The sequence below is a fragment of the Capricornis sumatraensis genome, chromosome 22, assembly GCF_032405125.1.
Source record: "Capricornis sumatraensis isolate serow.1 chromosome 22, serow.2, whole genome shotgun sequence".
Classification (NCBI taxonomy): Eukaryota; Metazoa; Chordata; class Mammalia; order Artiodactyla; family Bovidae; genus Capricornis; species Capricornis sumatraensis.
In genome coordinates this window covers 24,564,697-24,588,388 of record NC_091090.1, presented here as the reverse complement: position 1 = coordinate 24,588,388, position 23,692 = coordinate 24,564,697, and the positions used below count along the sequence as shown (strand labels likewise).

General features: G+C 40.5%; 1 protein-coding gene across 3 annotated transcripts in view; it reads left to right on the top strand.

The window, feature by feature from the left end:
- CYP39A1 (cytochrome P450 family 39 subfamily A member 1) overlaps positions 1-23,692 on the top strand; it is an 87,500-nt gene that overhangs the window by 45,115 nt on the left and 18,693 nt on the right. For all 3 annotated transcript variants that reach the window (XM_068960649.1, XM_068960650.1, XM_068960648.1), the window contains 3 exons: positions 8,410-8,543; positions 17,225-17,320; positions 18,177-18,265. In XM_068960649.1, the coding sequence (XP_068816750.1) occupies positions 8,410-8,543; positions 17,225-17,320; positions 18,177-18,265 (319 nt within the window). The remainder of the gene's footprint in view (positions 1-8,409; positions 8,544-17,224; positions 17,321-18,176; positions 18,266-23,692) is intronic.

The following is a 23,692-nucleotide window of genomic DNA, read 5'->3' as shown; positions in this document are numbered from 1 at the left end:
GCAGTCATTAGAGAGACTATTTTTATAGTCAGTTTATAGGGAAGAGCAGTGAACTAAAAAGCATGTAACTCTACAGCCTAGCCTAGACTTTTGTAATCTTTCATCTACTCTCATCTGTTTTTCTCTTGATTTTTAAAGATAAATTTAACTTGTATCTTTCTCACAGAATTTTGTCTCACAGAACATGTATAATAATGGGCATGTATGGTAATGAACATGCACAATAGTAAAGGAAGGAAACTAGTACTTTATAAAGAATAAAACCCAAAGAGTACCTCTTTTTCCCTCTACTGAACAAATATTTAGTGGTTCCAGATCAAGAAGGCAGAGTAGGAAGATCCTGAGCTCAGCTCCTCCTGTGGACACACCAAGACTACAACTACATGTGCAATGATTATCTCTGGGAATGACCTGAAGACTAGCACAGCAGATTTTCTGCAGCTTGGAATGTAAACAGAATGCCGTGTCAAGGTGGGCAGGAGGGTCAAAGATGCAGGCTAGACAGAACCCATACCCAGAGTGCGTGACCCACTAGCGGGAGAGATATCACAACTGTGGAGGTGCCCCCTATGGAGTGAGGGGTCCAAGTCCCACCTGGGGATCCCCTTGGTACCTGCACAAGGAAGATGAGCCCCATAACGTTTGGCTTTGAAGACCAGTGGGGCTTGCACTTGAAGAGCTGGAGGGCTGTGGAAAACTGAGACTCTGTTCTTGAAAGGTTCACATGTAGACTCACTTGCTCTGAGTACAAGCACAGAGGCAGGAGAATGTGAAGAGCGCCTGGGTCATACCCTGAAGGAGGCTCACTGGTCGTTTTGGGAGTGGTACTGGAGGGGTAGGGAGCTGGGACACTTTCTCCAGGGATGAAGGCACTGGCAGGTGCCATTATTTTTAACCTCTCCTTCACCTAGCTGGCCCAGGACTGGTAAGCAACATTTCTGTCACTCTCCATCAACTAGCTAACACCATGTGCTCCACCCCAGCATTCCCCTGAGGACCCACCCTGCTCAACTACCCCCTTAGTTAGCCCCTTCAAAGTGGCCCCTGCCCCACGTCGCATGTGACCTAGCTGGAACGGGCAACTGTACAAAGTGGCTCCACCTCTGGGGAGCCATTGCCTGCATACCACGAGCCCACAGCGGCCAAAGTAGAGCCACACAGCCCCAGCCAGGGCACAGTTGCTGTCCAAACACAGCAGGAGGATGTGCACAGCACACACATGGGACACCCCAGAGCACCTGGCTCTGGTGACCAAGAGGAATTGCCCCACAGGACACCTTCTACATAAGCCTACTCTTTCAAGAACAGGAGCTGTAGCTGATCTACCTAATGCATACAGACAGACACACAGGCAAAATGAAAAGAGAAAGGAATTCTTACAAACCGAAGCAAAAGATAAAAATGTCAGAAAAAGAACTAAATGAGATGATAGCAACTTACCTGATAAAGTGTTCAAAATGATAGTCATCGGAATGGTCACCACAGTTAGGAGAGGAAGGGATGGACTCAGTGAGAACTTGCAAAGACAGAATATATTAAAAAAAGACCCAGTCAGAACTGAAGAATTCAATAACTGAAATAGAAAACACAGTAGAGGAAATCAGCAGCAGATTAGTGGTTGTAGAAGAACGGATCAGCAATCTGGAAAACAAGTTAGTAGAAATCACCCCATGAGAACAGCAAAAAGAAAAAATGAATAAAAACCAATGAGGATTAAGACTCCCTTGGACAACTACAAGCATACTAACATTTACATTAGAGAGGTCCCAGAGGAGAAGAGAGAAAGGGATAGAAAACCTATTTGAAGAAATAATGGCTGAAGACTTCCCTATCCTGCCGAATGAAACAGACAAGTCCAGGAAGCACACAGAGTTCCAAACAAGGTGAATCAAACACACCCACACCAAGACACATTATAATTAAATGTCAAAAGTTAAAGACAGAGAGTCTTAAAAGTTTTGCAGTATTTCTTTTTACATTTATAAGAATAAGTGCAGAAAAGTGTTTATTGCTATCCCCTTCTGGGGCTTCCCTGATGGTGCAAAGGTTAAAGTGTCTGCCTGCAATGTGGGAGACCTGGGTTCAATCCCTGGGTCAGGAAGATCCCTGGAGAAGGAAATGGCAACCCACTCCAGTATTCTTGCCTGGAGAATCCCATGGATGGAGGAGCTTGGTGGGCTACAGTCCACGGGTTGCAAAGAGTAGGACACACTGAGCGACTTCACTTTCACTTTCACTTTCTGGGAGACAAGTCACCAAATAAAGTCTTCATCTCACTAAAATTTTCCAGAAATCTATAACCAGTATGTTCTCACTGCCTATAAATAACCAATGTTATAGGGTCATTGGTGTATAAAACCTATTGTAAATGCTATTATCTACTTCAGGACATTTTATCCTTTCTTACTCTTTCTGAGATGTTCTAACCTTTTCCAGTGAATGCAGATTTCTTCTGCGAAGGAAACAGTAATTTTATAAATTTATGAAAAATATTCCTGGAACAGAAGTATAATTGTTAAAATTCAATATTTGAACATTATATCTCATATTGCATTTTTTTTTTAATTCCTGAAATGAAGGATAGGGCATAAGATACTTGCTTTGTATTACTCTGCTGCTGCTGCTGCTAAGTCACTTCAGTCGTGTCCGACTCTGTGCGACCCCATAGACGGCAGCCCACCAGGCTCCCCCGACCCTGGGATTCTCCAGGCAAGAACACTGGAGTGGGTTGCCATTTCCTTCTCCAATGCATGAGAGTGAAAAGTGAAAGTGAAGTCACTCAGTCGTGTCCGACCCTCAGCGACCCCATGGACTGCAACCTACCAGGCTCCTCCATCCATGGGATTTTCCAGGCAGGAGTACTGGAGTGGGGTGCCACTCTGGAATACTGTAAATTCTTTATTTACTGTTTAGCTTTGTCTCTTCTCTAAAACCTGATTTTTTTCAGGAGCTGAGAAATATGCTAGGAAACTAGTTTTCTAACTCTGCCACCAATTGATATCATTGCTTCATGACTTTTTAAGACAAGTCAGAGAAATGCTGGTTTTTTCCAAAGGTGTTACATTGTTTCCCCAAATAACAGTATAAAGAAAGCAATAAGTTTTATTATTTGATATTGCTTTTTAAAGAAATTATTATAAAATTTGGGAAGCACATTTCATGACCAAATTTGGTAGGCATCATTGCTTAAGGTTATTACATCAGATTCTTTACTTTCTTCAACCTTTATCTCATGTATTTTTTTTTAATCCTAGTTCACCCTCCTTCGTGTGTTCTATGAACTTTTGTACACACTTTAAATTAAACAAGCTGTTGAAAGACAACCTCTGTGAAGGAAAACAACCTCACAAAATAGAACAGCAGTCAGAACTGAGAATCCTTGCTTTCAAAAGTAAAGAGGTGGTAGGATGTGCAGGGATGCACTCTTTCAATTTCAGTGGAGTTCTGTTTCGTGTTGTTCTAGCTGCTCGGCATTCCGGACCTTAGTTCCCATACCAGGGATCATCAAACCCAGGCCCCCTGCAGTGGAAACGCAAAGTCTTAACCTCTGGACCACCAGGGAAATCCCTCAGTGGACATCCCTTGTGCTTTGCCTCTCTTCATCTTTCTGTGTGCCTTCCATTTGTGGGGAAGCACAGAGCCCCCTCAGTTGGTGTTCAATCCCACCTTCTGATTCAGTCGCCTCAGAATTATGTCTCAAAAGATCTGAATGACTCAGCAAATGCCTGTCATTCTCCCTTTTTCTCAAAACATGTGTTATTTTCCCCAAATGATTAGTTAAATCTTGATGTGATGGTCCTTCAGGACTATAGGAACAGAATTTTTGTATTTTATGTATTTATTATTGAGAGAGAGTGTGCATGTATGTGTGTGTGTAAGAGGGAAGGAGCCTGAAATATGGGGCAGACAGAGGAGTCATCTCAGAGAAGGACCTGCTTTAGTGATTCCATTTGATTCGTGTTCCTTTTTTAAGTCTAAGAAGTCATATATTTTATAATTAATTTTGGAGTTTAATTTCCTTTCTCTCTGCCTGGCTGCATGCTACTCATCCTTCCAGGCCTAGCTGAAACTTTAGCCCTAGGCAAGAAGGGATGAACGCCACTGACACTCGAATTCACTCTTAAGAAACTTATGTTGTGGTTATTTGTAACCAGATATTATTTTGTGTCCAAACTCGTTTAATACAGTGACGGTGTCTTTCTCATTCGTTTCTCGTCTCAGGGAGGTGATGGGACACAGTGCACAAGTATAAGGGCTTTCAGTGTAGACGGACATAGGTTTGAAGGCTGCCCTGTCACTTTCAAGCTTCTCCTTGAACACATGATCACTTCATAGATGGCAGATCGTGATGAGGAATAAATGAAGCTGTCCAACATGTTGGTGACATTATAAAGTCAAAAATTAGTATGATTTCTTCCTATCTCTTACAGCACATGTGTTTGGGCTAGGAAGTAATAGATACAAAGCAAATTTATACTGAGTGAATAAATGGTTGCAGTAATAGAATTTTGATCTATTCTACATCCTTAACAAATATACATTACAGTTACTGCGTTCTAACATGCTTGTCATCATGTGTGCGGAATTCTAAAACTATACATAACAGTTTAGAAGCGTTCTTCGCTATTTCGGAACTCAAGAATTATCCTTTCTTTTATTTGGTTTCCAATATCCTATTATTGGTTTGACTTCTATTGCATCTGTGCCGAGAACAAAACAGATGTCTTCTACGTTTTACCCCAAATCACCCATAGCCTCTTCCCTGGCAGTCTTTTTTACTGGTCCCGGTCTCCATCAGGCACTAGCCCTCCTGATGATTACCTTGGCTTTCTTCCAAGTGGAGCCTTCTAATTTTAGAGCCAAAACACCGGGAGAACAAACCACAGATGTGCATTGAAATATGCACAGTATGGGTACAGGGCTATTTCTAAGAGTTATAATAAGAAAGATCTTTAACCTAAAGGTGTTGTTTGGAAACAGCATCTCTCCCTTTCTTTTTCTTTGTCTAGTCTAAGAATCCTACCTTATTTTTCCTACCTCACACTGGGATTTGAGAAACTAAAAATATCTTATTAAAACATTTATTTTCCAAGTGTAGTCTGCGTCTCTCCTACAATGGCAGGTCATAATAGATCCTAAATATTATTTTCAATTCAGAGCAAGCTTTTGTTTATTGTATAATACAAAACATTTTTTTGCACTTTATAATTCAATTAGTCTCCCTAAGAATACTTCAGAGGAAAAAAAGAAAACAAAACTTTTCTCCAAAAGAAAGTCAGAAACTTCACTATTACTGGAGTCCAAACTTTTTCAAGGCCAGAATTATACCTGTCTCAAAGTAGGTAAGTCACTTTGGAGTCACACAGATCTGATTTCAAACACAAATTCTGACCCTTGGCAGTCATTTATTCTTGATTAAGTAGAGAAATCTTTATTTTCTATATCCTATAACTGCAGTAAAATAAAACACAGAAAATACTAGGGGGATTGTTTAGTGAATTTATCTAATGTAGATGCTCTAGATACATTTTTTCAAGAGAAAACTCTTATTTTAAGTAAGATTTAGAATCTGAATTGCAGATTGCGTGCTAAGTCGCTTCAGTCTTGTCTGACTCTGTGACCTTATGGACTGTAGCCTGCCAGGCTCCTTTGTCTATGGGAACTCTCCAGGCCAGATCACTGGAGTGGGTTGCCCTCTTCCAGGGGATCTTCCCAACCTAGGGATCAAACCTGCATCTCTTATGTCTCCTGCATTGGCAGGCAGGTTCTAAATAGATTTTTAAAGAGAAATGTCATATTTTAAGTAAGATTTAGAATCTGAATTGTAGATTATCACTGATCTATTTGTAATGTCCATCTGGCAAGGGCCCTTCTTGCTGGGGTCACCTTGGTTTCCAAAATAAAGGTGAAATTGTTCTGAATCCCCTGCAAGAATTCTAGGGATCTCTGGAAGGAGAAGTGGGGGAGGTGGCTGAAAGTGGAGGCCTGTGCCTCTCAGAGCTTCTCTTGATTTTCAGTCTCTCACTTCCTAATTTCTCCCCTCCCACTGTCTTTTCCTTTCTGGATGTTCTGCCTCTTTTCTGAATCTCACTGCCTCCTGGACACACCCAGGTCTTTATTTCCGCAAGTGTTAACTTATGGTTTGTGCTATCTGACTTTATTAAAATATTAAAAACAAGGGACAAGGAAAGGGAAAATTGCACAGTAGTCAGAAGCAGCTTAAAAGCGAGTGTATGATATAAAGTTGACTTTTCTGTTCTTGAAAGTTTCATCCAGCATTTCTCCCATGGTGAGTTTTCTCCTAGTGCTTGTGCTTATGCTCACTCAGTTGTGTCCGACCCTTTGCAACCTCATGGACTGTAGCCCACCAGGCAACTCTGTCCATGGGATTTCCCAGGCAAGAATACTGAAGCGCGTTGCCACTTCCTACTCCAGGGGAATCTTCCTTTCCTAGGGATCGAACCTGTGTCTCTAGAGCGTTCCTTAGCCTTCTACTAGGTTGCCGGTCACCTGCCAGGTAGCTGGGTCCCCTCTTGTCTCGAAGCCCCTCCAGCCCTGTCTCACTCTCTTGAGACCCCAGCAGCCCCAGTTCCCTTGGGCTTCTTTGGCACAGTCACCGATACTCCCTTCGTCTCATGTTTCCTATTTATCAGATGACTACGTCAGTCTTCTAATATAGGCCATTAGGCCGTGCTTTTCTTTTCCCTTCTCTGTCTTTTTTCCTTTCTGAACCCAAGGAGGCTGGTGGGCTGCGGTCCTTAGTGTCAAAAAGAGTCAGACAGGACTGAAGCAACTGAGTGCGTACACGTGCACATTCTGAAAGAATCTCAGATCCCCTCATACATTTTTAAGTTGATGTTCTCCAGTGTGTTATCCTGCATTTCAATACCCTCCCTGCTTTTAACTACCTTTGAACATCTTACATCTCACAGAATGGTTTCCTTGTCTGCATGGAAACCAGTTATCCGTGCTCCTCTCTTACGGCCTGGACTGAGTGTATGGCAGGAATACCTTCATGGCTGTAACCCTGGCGGAGCCTGACTCGACTCCTGGGGCTTGCTCAGTGCTCAAAAATCTGTCAAGTTTAGTGGAGTGTATAGAGGCCCCTATGGGGATTAATAGAATCAGGGCTCAAACAAAAACCCTGGTTCCCAGACTCTGCTAAGCAAAAACATTTGCTTCTGACTCCGTGGGAATTTCGCATGTACTGACTGAAAAGGTTTCCCAGGCAGCACTCACCCAGCCCTCTCCTGCAGGATGGGCTGACTATAGAACAAGCCTTATCTAGAGTCAGACAGATGCGTCTGGAGACCCGCATTCCACTCCCAGGCACTGGTCCCAGTACAGTTGGGAAGCAGATGTGAAAGTTGACGTATTCAAACTTACCATGTTGTTGAATTTATTCAGCATACACTGTCAAAATGGAAAGCTGAGTTGTTTCAAGTAATTTTCCAAGTGTAAGCATTTTACTTAAAAGACCATTAATTAAATTGTCTCATTTGATCAAAGACCCTGGCCATATGTCGGTCCATAAAAAGACCAACTCAGGTGCCTTCAACCTAAATGTTAGTTCAGCTATACAACTTACAGTAGGAATGTTTGATGCAGCTGTTTGGGAAGCTCATAATTCCAGATGAAACACACATGTGCCATCACCCCTTTCTTAGTATTCTTTTTGCAGCCTCTGAAATGTATGATTAAATGATTAAAAACAAAAACGAAAACAGTTCAGCAGGGAAGAGATAGGAGAAGAAAGTCAGGTGGCGTCTCATATCTCTTACTTTGTACTTTCTTAAAAATTTTATTTGTTTGGCTGTGTCTGGTCTTAGTTGTAGCCCACGAGATCTTTCATTGTTACTTGCAGAGTCTTTAGTTGTGGCATATGGAATCTTAGTTACGGCATGCAAGCTCTTTAGTTCTGGCCTGTGGGGTCTAGATCCCTGTCCAAGGATCAAGGCTGGTCCCCTGCAATGGGAGTGCAGAGCCTTAGCCATTGTACCACTAGGGAAGTAAGACCCCTACTTTGTACTTTTGATACCTTTTATTGCTCTTTCCTTAAGTGAAATGAAAATTTGGACAAGAAATAATGAAATGAATAAACTTGAACTCTTTTCTGGCAGGAACTATCTTAGACATTTGGTAGCCATAGGACTTGTAAGAACCAAGGTTGGATACCAATCCATTACACTACAGTAGTCAACACTGGTTTAGTTTTTCATGCCATCCATTTTATCTTGGTAAGAGGAAAATGATAAAAAGAGATAATAAGTGACTAAACTTGGTATGCAAAGGTAATGGTAATATTGACACTTGATATCAGAGGCAGTTCTTAAACTATGCTGATGAGCTTGCATAAAATCACTTTCTGGCCTCTTTAAGTCCTTTTTTTTTTTTAAATTCTCTTTGCAGGTAAAGATAAGATTAAAGTGTCTGAGGATGACTTGAAGAAACTCCCTCTAATTAAATGGTGTATTTTGGAAACCATTCGTTTAAGAGCCCCTGGTGTCATCACTCGAAAAGTGCTGAAGCCAGTTAAAATTTTGGTGAGCTTTGATTTTGTTTTAAAATAATGAACCTTCTAGAAAAAAAGTAGATACTTTATCCAATTGTTTGTTAGATACTTTCTTAATTTCCATTAAATACTGAGTGACACAGAAACAGGTTACTAGTAAAAGTTGTGCAGCAACATTTTGTTAATATAGGTATTTATCTGTTGGCAAATATTTCAGCTAAAACACAACCCTTTTGTAATCAATTTGGCTATGTGGTTCTGTATCAGAATTAATATAATCCTGTTTCAATCAAGCAAGTAAGTTGGATAATCTCTTCTCTGTTGGACCAACCTATTCCTCAGCTGGAATAGGTTGGGGAGTTGAGGGCATGAGGAAGGTCCTTTGGGATAACTGGAAGATAGTTCAGGCCCCAGATCACAGTTACAGGTACACAGAGCAGGAATGCCACGGGTAGCTGCAACTGATGTTAGGAATTAAAAAGAGAGTGAGGTCCTTTCTATGGGCCAAGTGGGAGAATTTTCTCAAGTGCACCAGAAAAGGTATGTACATATGGCAGATGCTTAGTTCCATATACAGGCAGAACAAAATAATCTTTTTTAGATGATTGACTTGGGGCCTGAATTATCCAGATAGGTTGTATTTAGTCAGCCCTCCATTTATATTAGCTTTGTTTATACACAGCTTAAGAGCGCCTGGTTTAAATGAAGAAAATTTGGGGGTAGTAGAACACAAAAGAGACAAAAAATCCAAATTTTATACAAGTGGCTGCTTGCTAAATACAAAGGAAATGTAGTGTATTTAACTGATCTTACGCAAATTGCAGCATTCGGTTTTAAAGGGATTTTTAACAGTTTTTGCTTTTAAATAATCAAAGTATTAATTATATTAGACTATGGATATAAATGAATATATATTTAAATATGTATATATATTTTAAATTTATTTTAATTGGAGACTAAGTACTTTACAATATTTTATTGGTTTTGCCAAACATCAACATGAATCCGCCACAGGTGTACACATGTTCCCCATCCTGAACCCCCCTCCCACCTCCCTCCGGGTCATCCCAGTGCACCAGCCCGAAGCATCCTGTATAAATATTTATAAATCTAAATATATATATAATTTGTATAATAAATATATAAAAATTTATTTATTAATAAAAATATACATATTGATTGGAAATAGTCAAACAACTTGATGCAGTTAAGTAGAACAATGTGTTTATCACTCTGAATATTACTATTCAGTATAATTGTTATTGAATTTTTATTAAGCCTTATTTATATCCTGGCCAGTAGATAAGTAGCTGAATTGCAAAATAGTTAATTGTCTGACAAAGACAAGTGGATGTTTGTTTTTATTGCTGTTTTAAGCCTACTGATCCTATACAAATTCTGTTAGATCTATACCTGAGTTTTTCTGCTATTTCAGAGTTTAGAGGAGAAAAAGACCATAAAGAGAAGCTAAAAGAAGAAATTAAAAATTGCTTAGAATCTCACAAGTCAGAGATAACCACTGTGAACATTTTGATATTATTGTAATTTTAGAATTTTGTCCTGTAGTATGTTCATTAAAAAATAAATTGAGGTCACACCAAGCTAAGTTTCTTACAACTTATTTTTATTTTATTTAATAATAGATCCAAAATAGTTTTTTTTAATCAACAAAAGATATTTATATCATTTTGAATTACAGCATAATCTAATATTGAATATATGGACACCAGATAAATTTTTAAATCAATTCTCTGTTCTTGAATATGTATGTGGCTTCCACTCTTTCACTATTATAAACAATGTAAAGGTGAACATTCCTATAGCTAAATATTTGTGCACATTACTGATTATCTTCTTAGTGTAAATGAATACAACTTGGTTCTTTTAAACATCAAATATTCTCTGAAACAAAGTAGAATATCTTTGCTCAATACATTAACATGTTCCCAGGAGTTTGGACCATAAAAACATTCATAGATGGGATCACCTATGTCTTGACCCGTTGGACAACTGGTCAAGTTTCCTTGCTATGAATTCTAGAAGTATTCTCCATTGCTCTTTCCTAATGGAGTCTGAGTGGGATATATATTTTTGCTCTCGTAATTACTTCTTTATATATTTATGTATATATGAATAAGTGAGAATGGACAAACTTTATCTGCTTTCTTTGGTTTGCTCTGTTCCTTCGTTCTCTTTATTATTCCACCTTTCCAAAATTCTTAAGCCTCTACTTGTGCTCTCTATTCAAGGTTTCATATTTAGTACCAGGTTAATCTGCAAGAATACCTAGGAAACAAAGTGAAAGAAAAGAAAGTAAAGTCGCTCAGTCATGTCCGACTCTTTGCGACCCCACGGACTGTAGCCTACCAGTCTCCTCCGTCCATGAAAATTTCCAGGCAAGAGTACTCGAGTGGGTTGCCATTTCCTTCTCCAGGCGATCTTCCCGACCCAGGGATCGAACCCAGGTCTCCTGCATTGCGGGCAGAAGACGCTTTACCTTCTGAGCCACCAGGGAAGCCCCACCTAGGAAAAAACTAACCAAAAAAAGTGTTGGAAAATATGAATAATTAAGGAATATTAGTTATATTCTCAAGGTATTAAAACATGTAGCAAAACTACAGTAATTAAAATGACATGATACTGGTGTCAGACCTGATAGTCAGGTCAATATAACAGACTAGATAAGTAACAGACACAAGCTGTGCAGAATATGTAATATTGGATAGATAAATCTTTTTAAGTCCCTGAAGAAGAATGAGATTAATACATGGTTTGGGATGATTCGTTAACAAAGGGTTTTTTTTTTTTTTTTAGCTTCTAGAATCACAGTTCTCAAACTTTTTGACCTTTCTACTTTACAAAGTTATTAAGATCCTCAAAGAGCTTTTGTGTATATGAGTTCTATCTATCAATATTTGCTATATTGGAAAATAAAGCTGAGAAATTATTAAAAAGTTTATTTAGTTGTTGTTGTTCAGTCACCAAGTAATTCATTTTAAAAATAAGAAACCTAATACATGTTAAAATAATAATGTGGTTTTATGAAACATGACTCTATTTTTCAAAACACATAAAAAATAGAACATCATTTCAAGTGTTTGCAAAGATATCTGAATTCCCATATATGTGTCTGCTGTCAGTTTGTTGTGATATATTGTTTTCTACTGATGGAAATGAAAAAAATTCAGCTTCCCACAGGCATGTAACCAAAAAAGGAAGGAGTATTTTATTAGCCTTTTTCAGATATCTTTGTGGCTATTCTTTGATTCTACACTAAAACTCAACAGAGATTCTTTTTTAAGTTTGTTGCAATCTGAAGTTTTATCAATGAATTTTTTCTTTTTTTGTACTTAGTTACATTAAAATACATTGGCCTGTCATGCTTCCCTGGTAGCTCCCTCAGTAAAGAGTCCATCTGCAATGCAGGAGACTGCTTGCAAGGCAGGAGACCCGAGTTCAGTACCTGAGTCGGTAAGATCCCCTGAAGAAGGAACTAGCAACCCACTCTAGTATTCTTGCTTGGAAAATTCCATGGACAGAGAAGCCTGGAGTCCATGGGGTCGGAAGAGTTGGACACCACTTAGTGACTGAACCACCTCCACTATCCGATGCTTTGAATAAGTCTTTTATTCAGGAATGATTTTTGATCTAGCTGATTCTCTGCAAAGGTCTCAGGACTCCCAGAAGACCTACCCCACCTTTGAAAGCCACTATTGTGAAGAGATGGGAAATAGATGGGGAAACAGTGGAAACAGTGTCAGACTTTATTTTTTTGGGCTCCAAAATCACTGCAGATGGTGACTGCAGCCATGAAATTAAAAGACGCTTACTCCTTGGAAGAAAAGTTATGACCAACCTAGATAGCATATTCAAAAGCAGAGACATTACTTTGCCAACAAAGGTCCGTCTAGTCAAGGCTATGGTTTTTCCAGTGGTCATGTATGGATGTGAGAGCTGGACTGTGAAGAAGGCTAAGCACCGAAGAATTGATGCTTTTGAACTGTGGTGTTGGAAAAGACTCTTGAGAGTCCCTTGGACTGCAAGGAGATCCAACCAGTCCATTCTGAAGGAGATCAGCCCTGGGTGATCTTTGGAAGGAATGATGCTAAAGCTGAAACTCCAGTACTTTGGCCACCTCATGCAAAGAGTTGACTCATTGGAAAGGACTCTGATGCTGGGAGGGATTGAGGGCAGGAGGAGAAGGGGATGACAGAGGATGAGATGGCTGGATGGCATCACTGACTCGATGGACTTGAGTCTGAGTGAACTCTGGGAGTTGGTGATGGACAGGGAGGCCTGGCGTGCTGCGATTCATGGGGTCGCAAAGAGTCAGACATGACTGAGTGAGTGAACTGAACTGAACTGAACTGATTGTGAAGAGAGGGCTTCCCTGATAGCTCAGTTGGTAAAGAATCTGCCTGCAATTCAGGAGACCCCAGTTCGATTCCTGGGTTGGGAAGATTCACTGGAGAAGGGATAGGCTACCCACTCCAGTTTTCTTGGGCTTCCCTGGTAGCTCAGCTGGTAAAGAATATGCCTGCTATGCAGGAGACCCTGGTTCTATTCCTGGGTTGAGAAGATCCCCTGGAGAAGGGAAAGGCTACCCACTCCAGTATTCTGGCCTGGAGAATTCCATGGACTGTATAGTCCATGGGCTCACAAAGACTTGGACACAACTGAGCAACTTTCACTTCACTTCACATGAATATCATTTTGGAGAGAAGAGGGCTTCTTAGGTTTAGGATTAATCAGTGAAACCACAATGCAGATGAACAGACTGTACCATATCAAAATTTAACATGTCCTATTAAGTAGAACCTAAATTAAATGTAAGCCAAAAAATTAAGAATAAATATCAGTATTAGCACAATGCAAGTGTAAATGATTTTAGTATTTAATGAATCACAGATCAATAAGTAAAACCCTAATATTACATAGACTACTGAGGGTAGGACATGACACAAATTTTATGGAAGAAAATAACTTAAAATGAAAAATACTCAGCAAAGACATAAATTCTTGAACAGCAATCAAAAATAACCTATTTAAAATGTCAGGCTAGCAGATAAGAGGGCAATGAAATCGGTACTCTCATATATTACAGTTAGAAACATATCTTGCTACAAAATTTGAGGGAACAGTTGAGCAATATGTATGAATAGCCTTAGATATTCAGAAGACATAGGACATATATATTCTCATGTCTTCTGAACATCTTTGTTAAAGATTTTATATGAACAGTGCTTTGTGAAAGAAGATACTTGTGATAGCATTATTTGTTATAGAAATAATAGTAGAAAATGATTAGTTAAGCATCCATTGGAAAGAATTATTTTATATGAATATATAATATAAAAATAATACACTATAATATCAAGTGAACAAAGAGTCAAAAATTATTCAGTAGGGACAAAAACAATAATGTGTGTATGCTGGGTTCATTTATGCATTTGTAAATGATACATATAGGTATATACAAACAGTGGACTTCCCAGGTGGCCCTAGTGCTAAAGAACGTGCCTGCCAATGCAGGAAATGCAGATTCCATCCCTGGATTGGAAAGATCCCCTGGGGTAGGAAATGGCAACCCACTCCAGTATTCTTGCCTGGAAAATTCTGTGGACAGAGGAGCCTGGCAGGCTACAGACCATGAGGCCACAGAGAGTCAGACACAGCTGAGCGACTAAGCACACACACATATATAAACAACAAACTATATTGAAAAACAACAAAAACCTAAGCTGCTGTTATTAGCTAAAAGTACTGGAGGGAAGTCTAACCAGTTGACAACTGTCTTCTGTTGCCACAACTCTGGTTGCTTTCTATTTTTTCTATTTTCCTGAATTTTCCCAAGTTTCTAGAGAGCAGTTTTTTATTATACAGAAGAATACACTTTTGTAAAGTACTTTTTTGTAAAGTACTTTTTCTTTTTCTTTTTTTTTAAGCAGCTCTCACCAGCCAAGCTCCTGGCCAAGAGCTAGAGAGAAAGAGCTTGCTTTCTGGGGTCATGCTCCTCTGATGGATGCTTTGCCTTTACAGGACTCCTCTTTTCTTGAAGTAGAGTCTGCATTCCTTGCACCACTTTAAGTGTTGACATCCTTCTTAATTTACAGCAGAGACTCCTCTTTGCTCATCAAGAAAACTCATCTCCGGACTAGCAGATGAAGTTCATCTGACCTCACGGCATCCCTATGGGGTGGGCTGGTCAAGATCACTTCGGTTTACCTGACAGTTGCAATTAGTGCAACACAGAGAAGTTGTGACTTCCACTTCCTCGTGATCTGTGCCCAGTTCTCTGACTGTTTTGTCTCTCTCTTGATCTTTTTCTTCATCTGCCACGTTGCAAGGACAGGACCGTTTGGACCGGACATGGTGATGTCCATTTGCTCAGACGGTTCCTTTGATGCACCCATTTCTCACCTCCTCCTCACTCCCTCATCCGCCTAGCCTTTGCTGCTGCAACAGGAACTTCTTTCTAGTCTCCTCCCTGTTGCTAGTATGACTGCTGTTCCTGCAGCCTCTTCTGAAGTCTTCCTCTGCCGGCCTGCTTTGTGGGCTGCATCAGTCAGCGTCTCTGTGTCATGATGCTAGGTCAGCAGCCACTGAAGGGAGCTATGAGGGTGGGGAGGGGAAGGTGGCAGCTGCCCTGACCGGACACCTGGCCCAGGGTGGCCCCTAAACATATCAGGGCCCTCCCCAGCTGACTTCAGAACCAGTTGTGATGCTTCTATCCTCAGTTCCAACAGAAGTAGAATGAACACACAGGACTGGGATCTCACAGGTCTCTTTCCACTTTAAAGATGGTAAGAGGACAGAAGCAAATGCCTCCATCTCTCTTCATTTTGATCTAACTCTCTAGCAATCCTGGTACCGAAATCACCAGAGTCAAGTACTACTCAGCTCCCATGAGAACCAACAGGGGTCTCTTGGGTTAAACAGTGACAGCCCCCTCCCCTCCCCTCTCCACTCCCTGCTTCCATAAAAAGAGATGTTTTCAATTGTAAGATGCTACTATTCTAAATACGTAGATTTCAAGTAAGTGTTTTGCAAATACCTTGAGAAGACTTCAAAACTCTGCAGGATTAAACAGGTACGGCTTCTGCCACTTGGTACAGGGAATTACTAATAAAACATCTTCACCTCAGTAGAGGTGATGGCTCTCTAGCCATCTCACACTGTATGGGAGCTCTTTGTCCTCTGGCTTCTGAGGTGATATAAAGATGATTATTTTTATCATTTTATTTTATTATTTTTGGCTCTGCGGGGTCTTCATTGCTGTGTGCAGGCTTTCTCTAGTTTCGTGCACTGGCTTCTCATTGTGGTAGTGTCTCTTGTCATGGAGCATGGATGAGTAGTTGTGGCACATGAGCTTAGTTGTCCCACAGCACATGGGATCTTGGATCAGGGATCAAACCTGTGTCTCCTGCATTGGCAGGCAGATTCTTTTATCACTGGACCACCAGGGAAGTCGTAGAAAGATGATTTTGTGAAACAGTTTTTAGTTCTCAGGCTACAGTCCAAAGAGTCTCAAAGAGTCAGCCACGACTGAGTAACTAAGCATGCACATGTTATATATCAAGAAAACCTATTATAATAAGGTGAATGGAGAAGGATAATGCAGATTCTGCTGCTTCGGGAAACATAATGTTTATCATCAGTTTCGCAACCACCTCAAATGTGAAACAAACCCAATAAGCACACAGCACTTTCTTTGTCCTGTGTCTTCCTAATCGGTTGTCTTCGACTTCTTTCTGCCCTAACTGCTGCTGCTGCTAGAGTCAAACAAACAGAATTCTCTGCCCCTTCCCTGACACTGTCATCAGCACTCCCAATGACAGGACACCCGCTGCCCCTGTTCTCAGTGCTAATATGGCCAATGTCCTGTCTCAGAGTTAGGCTTTTCTGCTCCAGAACCTCAGAATCCACTGTGATGTCCATCATCAAGGCCACATGCTGCAAACCCCAAGGTGTGTGTGCATTCTAAGTCACTGCATTCGTGTCTGACTCTTTGCAACCCTATGGACTGCAACCCACATGGATCCCCTGTCCATGAGATTCTCCAGGCAAGAACACTGGAGTGGGTTGCTATGCCCTCCTCCAGGGTATTGACCCGAGGATCAAACCCACGTTTCCTGCATAGTGAGGCAGATTCTTTACCACCAACCCCACCTGGGAAGCCCAATATCAAACATCAAAAGCTGTATTAGAGTGTGTCTTAGTTGCTCAGTTGTGCCCGACTCTTTGCAACCCCAAGGACTGTAGCCCACAAGGCTCCTCTGTCCATGGGATTCTCCAGGCAAGTGTAATGGAGTGGGTTGCCATTCCCTTCTCCAGGGGATCTTCCTGACCCAGAAATCAAACCTGGGTCTCCTGCACTGCAGCTGGATTGTTTACCATCTGAGCCACCAGGAAGATCTCACATTAGAGCAGCCTTAAACTAATAAATATAATACTAAAAATTTCACATTATTCTACTATCTTCCCCCAGGTAACCAAAGATATATGTATGTTAACTAATCATCAGAATTAGACATCAGTAATTGCCTACATTAGAAAATAGAAGTGAGCCATCCAGGAAAGAGATTGTCTCACCATCAGTTATACCATGGATATGTCTTCTCTCGAATATGGTTGTAGAATGAATTTTAATGACTCACGATCTCATTAAAGCAAACTTCAAAACATGACTTGGAACTGATTTTTCTGTTGTAGAATTACACTGTTCCTTCTGGTGACTTATTGATGTTGTCTCCATTTTGGCTACATCGAAATCCAAAGTATTTTCCTGAACCCGACCTGTTCAAGCCTGTAAGTTGTCTCTTTCCATGTACATTGTCCTTAGATTTCCCCTTTATGCTAAGAATATGAATTCATAAATTAATTAGGGCTATTAGCATTAGGAAATCATATTTCTCTCTAGTAACGAAAGCTATGAAGCACAGATTAGATTTGTAATATAAGTAGTATAACATTTACGAATCAGAGAAATTTTTGGAATAAGCTTCACCCACTTTAAAAGAAATTTTTATCTGAAACAAGCAGGACATGGCAAAGTAAATATGCTTGATTCTGATAGAAGCCTTATTTGATGTTCTTCAGGCAATTGCTTCTGTTATTGGTTTCCATGGAGTACAAAAAATAAAAATAAAGCAAATTAAAACTGTGTTCTGCTGTTTCTTAGAATTGAGAAATTACAGTGCAAAATAGAATTTTAAGAGGTCATTTAGTCCACTCTCTGCCTTCAGGTGAAATTGTCAAAAATGGCATCCAGATGTATTCATTCCACACACCAAGCTTTCTCCAACTGGGAGGGCTGTCAGTGTCTCCTTGTTAAATTTATTACCAAGGGCAATTTTATGATGGAGCCTGAGGCCTTATTATAAATATTCTTCCTCTTCTGAGGTCAATTCTGTGGTTGATTTACGTTATTATTTACATTTGCCACTTAACAAAATTTCTTTTTTAAACCTTTTTATTTCTTAGTTCATGTTCCAAAAACTTAATGGTGGCTGATATTAATAACAGGTTGGAAAAAATGACCAACAACCCTGCAACTTTATATGCAAGGATTAGCTGTACAAGATCATTTTTAGCCTAGAGAAATAAAGTTAAGCTTATTTATATAAGACTGATTTGGAAAAAAAAAAATGCTCTCTTCCCACAGGAACGCTGGAAAGAGGCAAATTTAGAGAAGCATGCTTTCTTGGACTGCTTCATGGCATTTGGGAGTGGGAAGTACCAGTGTCCTGGAAGGTCAGTGTGACAGCTGGGTCACATTTATCCAGAAAGTCTGCAGAAAGATGAGGCCTCAGAGAGGGAAAGCTTTGGCTTACTCCCTCTTTTCTTCATTATCGAAACTAGAGGAAATCTCGGAGACCACATTCTCTTTGGTTGGCCCATCGTATTATGTGATGTCTTTCTGGGAATGTCTGCAGTGGTTTCTGATAGGAGACCTCATGAGAATTAAATATTACAGTTGCAGCTGCCAGATGAAAGCTGGGTTTGTGTTTCAAACGCTCAGCTTTCCTATAAGGATGATTTGAAGTGCTTTGACTTCTTTTTTAAAGATAAAGATAGTGTGCGTGTGTGCTCGGTCGTGTCCAACCCTTTGCGACCCATGGACTGTAGCCCACTGGGTTCCTCTGTCCGTGAATTTTTCCAGGCAAGAATACCAGAGTAGGTTGCATTTCCTTCTCCAGGGGATCTTCCTACCCCAGGGATTGAACTGAGTCTCCCCCATCTTCTGTACTGGCAGGCAGAGTCTTTATGACTGAGCCACCTGGGAAGCCAAAGATAAAGACAGAAGTATCAGTATTTCTTGATATGTCCATAATAGTGTTATGATGGACATTTGCTGGGGTTAGAGGGCATCTTTAACTTGGAGCATCACAGCAACTTATTAGGTGGTTTTTGTTTATTGATTTAGTTTGGTTCTATAATAACCTGCCTTTGATGTCTTTTAGAGTTAAATTAATATGGTACCCAGGCTGACTGTTCAATGTGATGCCCTGTTCTACTGCAAGTTACTTACTGTTTATTTAAGTAGAAGCCTTTTTGAACATCTCACCTGTAGCAGGCCCTGTACTAAGTGTTAAGAATAGAGCATGAAGAAAGATAGACATGGTCCCTGACCTTTGAAAACGTACAGCCTACATCGAATACATACCATTTCCTCATTGGAGATGGTTCTATTGGAGAAATGTAGATACCTGTTTAGAACAAAATCTCACTCAGTGAACATACAAATCCTTTAAATATTCTATGTTCGAAATATTGTAGTTTTAACTTAAGACACTCATCTTCATTGTTTGAACATAATTAAACCAATCCATATTTGTGATTATGACTTGCTCAACAGATCCATTCAACTTCTCCTTTGTTATATGTTTTATAATACCAACTTGCTTTTTGTTGTAGTTCAGTCAGTAAAGAATCTGCCTGCAATGCAGGAGACCTGGGTTTGATTCCTGGGTAGGGAAGATTCCCTGGAGAAGGGAATGGCAACCCACTCCAGTATTCGTGCCTGGAAAATCTCATGGACAGACGAGCCTGGCAGGCTAGAATCCATGGGTCACAAGAGTTGGATACAACTTAGCAACTAAACCATCACCACCACCACCAAAATGGTTATAATTAGCCTTGGCCAACCATGGAAATTCTGTCTTCCTTCCTAGAAGTTGTTCTAGAAGCTGAGGGGTAGGTAAGCAGATTGGTGCCTGGTGTTTCCCTGGAGACAACTGTTCATCCTTAACCTAAATTGGTCAATCAGATGGAAGGGAGAGACGATTTTCTTCTATGCATAGGAGAGAGGCCCCCTCTGTCCTCTCCCACTAGAAGTGAACAAGCAAGCAGGTAGCTCCAGTTGTTGATAAGAGCAAGTTCAAGAGAAATAAGCTTTAGGATGGTGTGGAGTGTGTGGACACAGAGGAGAATTATGGGAAAAGCCTGGTCTGTGAGATGTCATGCGTCACTGAATCATCGGTATTGAGGAGCTACTCTACTTACTGTTGTGATAGATAATAAATATTTTTATCTTTATAAATAATATATATTACGTGTAATATATATGTGATAAATGCTCACCGTTTTTTAAGGCAGTTTGAGTTGGAGGTTTCATTGGTTAGACGTGAAAGCATGCCCACATGCCCACCAAAGAAACTCCAAAGTTGAACATTATAATTGAGTGTCAGATACTGTAAAGGGATAGTATAACAAACAAAAACAATAATAACTACATACCTCCATGAAGCTCATCTTTCCTCTAATATTAGTTTTACTTTAGAAAAGCAGTTCTTAAACCAATAACATATTTATTATTTTTGTCATCTACTAATATCAATGTTGTAAGAGTAAGTCTTTTAAAAACATTGGCTAATGCTTTTTTCAGTCTCTTTATATGTATTCCTGCTGCTGCTGCTGCTAAGTTGCTTCAGTCGTGTCCAACCCCATAGACGGCAGCCCACCAGGCTCCCCCCGTCCCTGGGATTCTCCAGGCAAGAACACTGGAGTGGGTTGCCATTTCCTTCTCCAATGCATGAAAGTGAAAAGTGAAAGTGAAGTCGCTCAGTCATGTCTGACTTTTTGCGAACCCATGGACTGCAGCCTTCCAGGCTCCTCTGTCCATGGGACTTTCCAAGCAAGAGTACTGGAGTGGGTTGCCATTGCCTTCTCCCATATATATATATATATATTCCTAGTTGTGCCTAAAGATTTTATCATAAGCATTTTAATTGAGCAACAAGTCATTTAAACCAAGGACTGAAATGCTTTGCATGCAGCTTATAGTGTGGGCCGATGATCAAGGATTAACTGATGACTGTGGTTTCTAAGAGAGGCTATTACAATCTTACTGTGATATCTTTTGAAGCTGGCAGACATTTGCTTGAGTTTGATAGCAATAGGTCCAATAGTGGGGCCATCACATTTCAGCTCAATCAATACTGTATTTTTTATTCAGAAACTATACGTTTTTCAATGCACTGAGCTCATACTGTATGTTCTGCAGTGGGTACTGCAGAAGCTTTGGGCAAGAGTAAGACATATTCTCAGTCCTCAGGAGATGACATCTGGAGAAGGTGAGGAGAATATCATTTCGCGTTCACAAATAACTGCAAGGAACACAGGATGAGAGATGGCCAAGTGTCACGGTCTGAAGATTCAAGGGAGAGTGTATCTGATCAGGGTGATCTTAGACAGTTTTCTGGGGAGAAAAGCCTTTGAAGAGTTAGATGAACTTCTGGACAGAAGAAGCAGTAAGCAAAGGGTCATTTGGTCAAGGGTATGTGGCTTAGGGGTTATGGTTTTACTATTACCGGGGCCAGTAGTGACTAGAAGTGACTAGTAGTGACTAGAAGACAGATTGAAAAAGAACATTGGTCCAATGATGTATTACAAAGATTTGGGTAGAGCAGACTCATGTGGGGCATGCCTTATGTTATAAGGTCATGCTAACATTCCATCTCAGAGACATGAAGCGGTGGAATCTATCAGATTTGGAAAATGATTAGAAATGGTGATCAGCTGAGAGGGAGGATTTGAGGAGGATGGTGGCTTTGAATCTATGTGGCTGGAAGAGATGGTAGAAATAGAGAAATTAGGAACAGGAGCAGTTTGGAGGACAAGATATTAGGTTTTCCTTCGAAAACTTTTGAGTGCAAAGTGTGGCAACATATGTATCGTATAACTGAAATCTGTAGGCTGAATATGAATGTTGAATAAAACCAACTTAGTTTATTTAGTTTTCTATTAAGTTTCTATTTTTAATAGCCGTAATTTTTCTGTTACTTATTTTAAACAGCCAACCCAGAAAACATTTAAAAAAAAAAAAGAAAAAAAAGCAAACAAAAACCAGAAAATTGTTCATGAAGGCAAATGACTTCATTTGGACAGCGTGTGCTAAGAAAGATCTTTGCACTAGAAATGTAATCCCACAAAACCTTAGTATAATCCCTAGAAAATGCACCTATTCTTAGTTTGTATGCCTCGAGCCAGTTTATTTGCTCATGTACCAAATACTCAGTGAGTCAGAGAAATTTGCCTGTAAACTAGCTGATGATCAAAGTTTGTCAAGAAACACTGCGGGCTTGCAGCTGTCACCCCTTGGTGTTTAGGCCACCAAGCCAGAAGAGCCCCTCTCCGAAGTGAACACTGAGTAAGAACTTGATGCTGCCATCAGCCGCCAGCCAAAAAGCAAAATGGAAGAACTAGAGTTCCTCCTTGAAAGACAGGAGTCCAGAAAATATATCTGGAGGATGAACCCCTGGCGAGACACGTTTCTGCAGCGGAAGGGTATTCTTCCCAAATAAATCTCCTGCTGGAGAAGTCTAGTGATTTTGCAGAAACACAAACAGGAGGAAACACGTGAGCTACTGGACTGTACCAGCCATAGTAGCCTACAAAATGAAGAATGGACATTTTCCTAGTGAACTGTGAATTTCATTGGAGGAGTAGGATGGGGGATTTCCAGTGTCAAGTGGGTGTCTCTGAGAGTCGATGATCTTAGCAGAAAGGGATGTGCCTGCCATACCCACCCCTTGGAATGCACACCAAAGCCAACAGTCCTGTTTGCCCTTGGTGCCCATCCCTGCAAGAGGATCCCAGTGGGCTGTGTCATTGTGCTAATTGATATGGGTTAAATTCCAGTGTAAAACACTAGCTCTGATCTTTGGCAAGAATACCCTCCCCCCCTTACAAAGGCATGCTTGGATAAGAAAAGGGTGTAATAAGAGGACGGCTGCAGTACTTGAGACATGGAAATGAAGCATGGACTTCTCAGGAAGAGAAATTGTGATTTCTACTTTTTGTGTGTATTTGAGTTTTTCATGTATCCTAGGGCAGGCAGTCCTAGGTCACAAAGTCATGGATTTATCTTGAATTACTAATGAAAATCACATCAATATTGGAAAATTAATTCAAACATAGGTCCAGCTGATAGTAGATTCGATTCCTGGGTCGGGAAGTTCCCCTGGAGAAGGGATAGGCAACCCACTTCAGTATTCTTGGGCTTCCCTGGTGGCTCAGACAGTAAAGAATCCACCTGCAATGCAGGAGACCTGGGTTCGATCCCTGGGTTGGGAAGATCCCCTGGAGGAGGGCATGGCAACCCTCTCCAGTATTCTTGCCTGGAGAATTCCCATGGACAGAGGAGCCTGGGGCTACAGTTCATGGGATTGCAAAGAGTCAGACACAACTGAGTGACTGAGCACATTGCTGTTATTTCTTGGGCACCTAGTATTCATATGATTATCCTTCATTCAATAAATAGTCATCAGTTGTACGCTATATGTCTGGGTAGAGTTCCAGGAGTTACCCTGGAAAACAAAATAATGGACAAAGTCCCTTTTCTCAAGGAGTTTATAGTCTAACTCAAGACACCTCAAGACACTAGAGAGATTCAAAGACACACAGCATTCCTAAATTGCTTATAATGCAGTTGGAGAGATGAGACATAGCAACATGAAAAACTTACTTAACAGCATAAGATGGCATTAGAGAAATGCCAGGTGATTCATCTATATCCTAAATGCCATAGGAGTTCAGAGGAAGGAGCATTGAAAAAGGCTTTGTGGACTAGATGAGAATAATCAATAAAATGCACAAAAGAAAGCATACCTGCCTGAAAGGGAGTGGTATCAAATGCTGAGGGGAAAAAAAAGCTAAGCGCTTGTAGGAATGTAATGT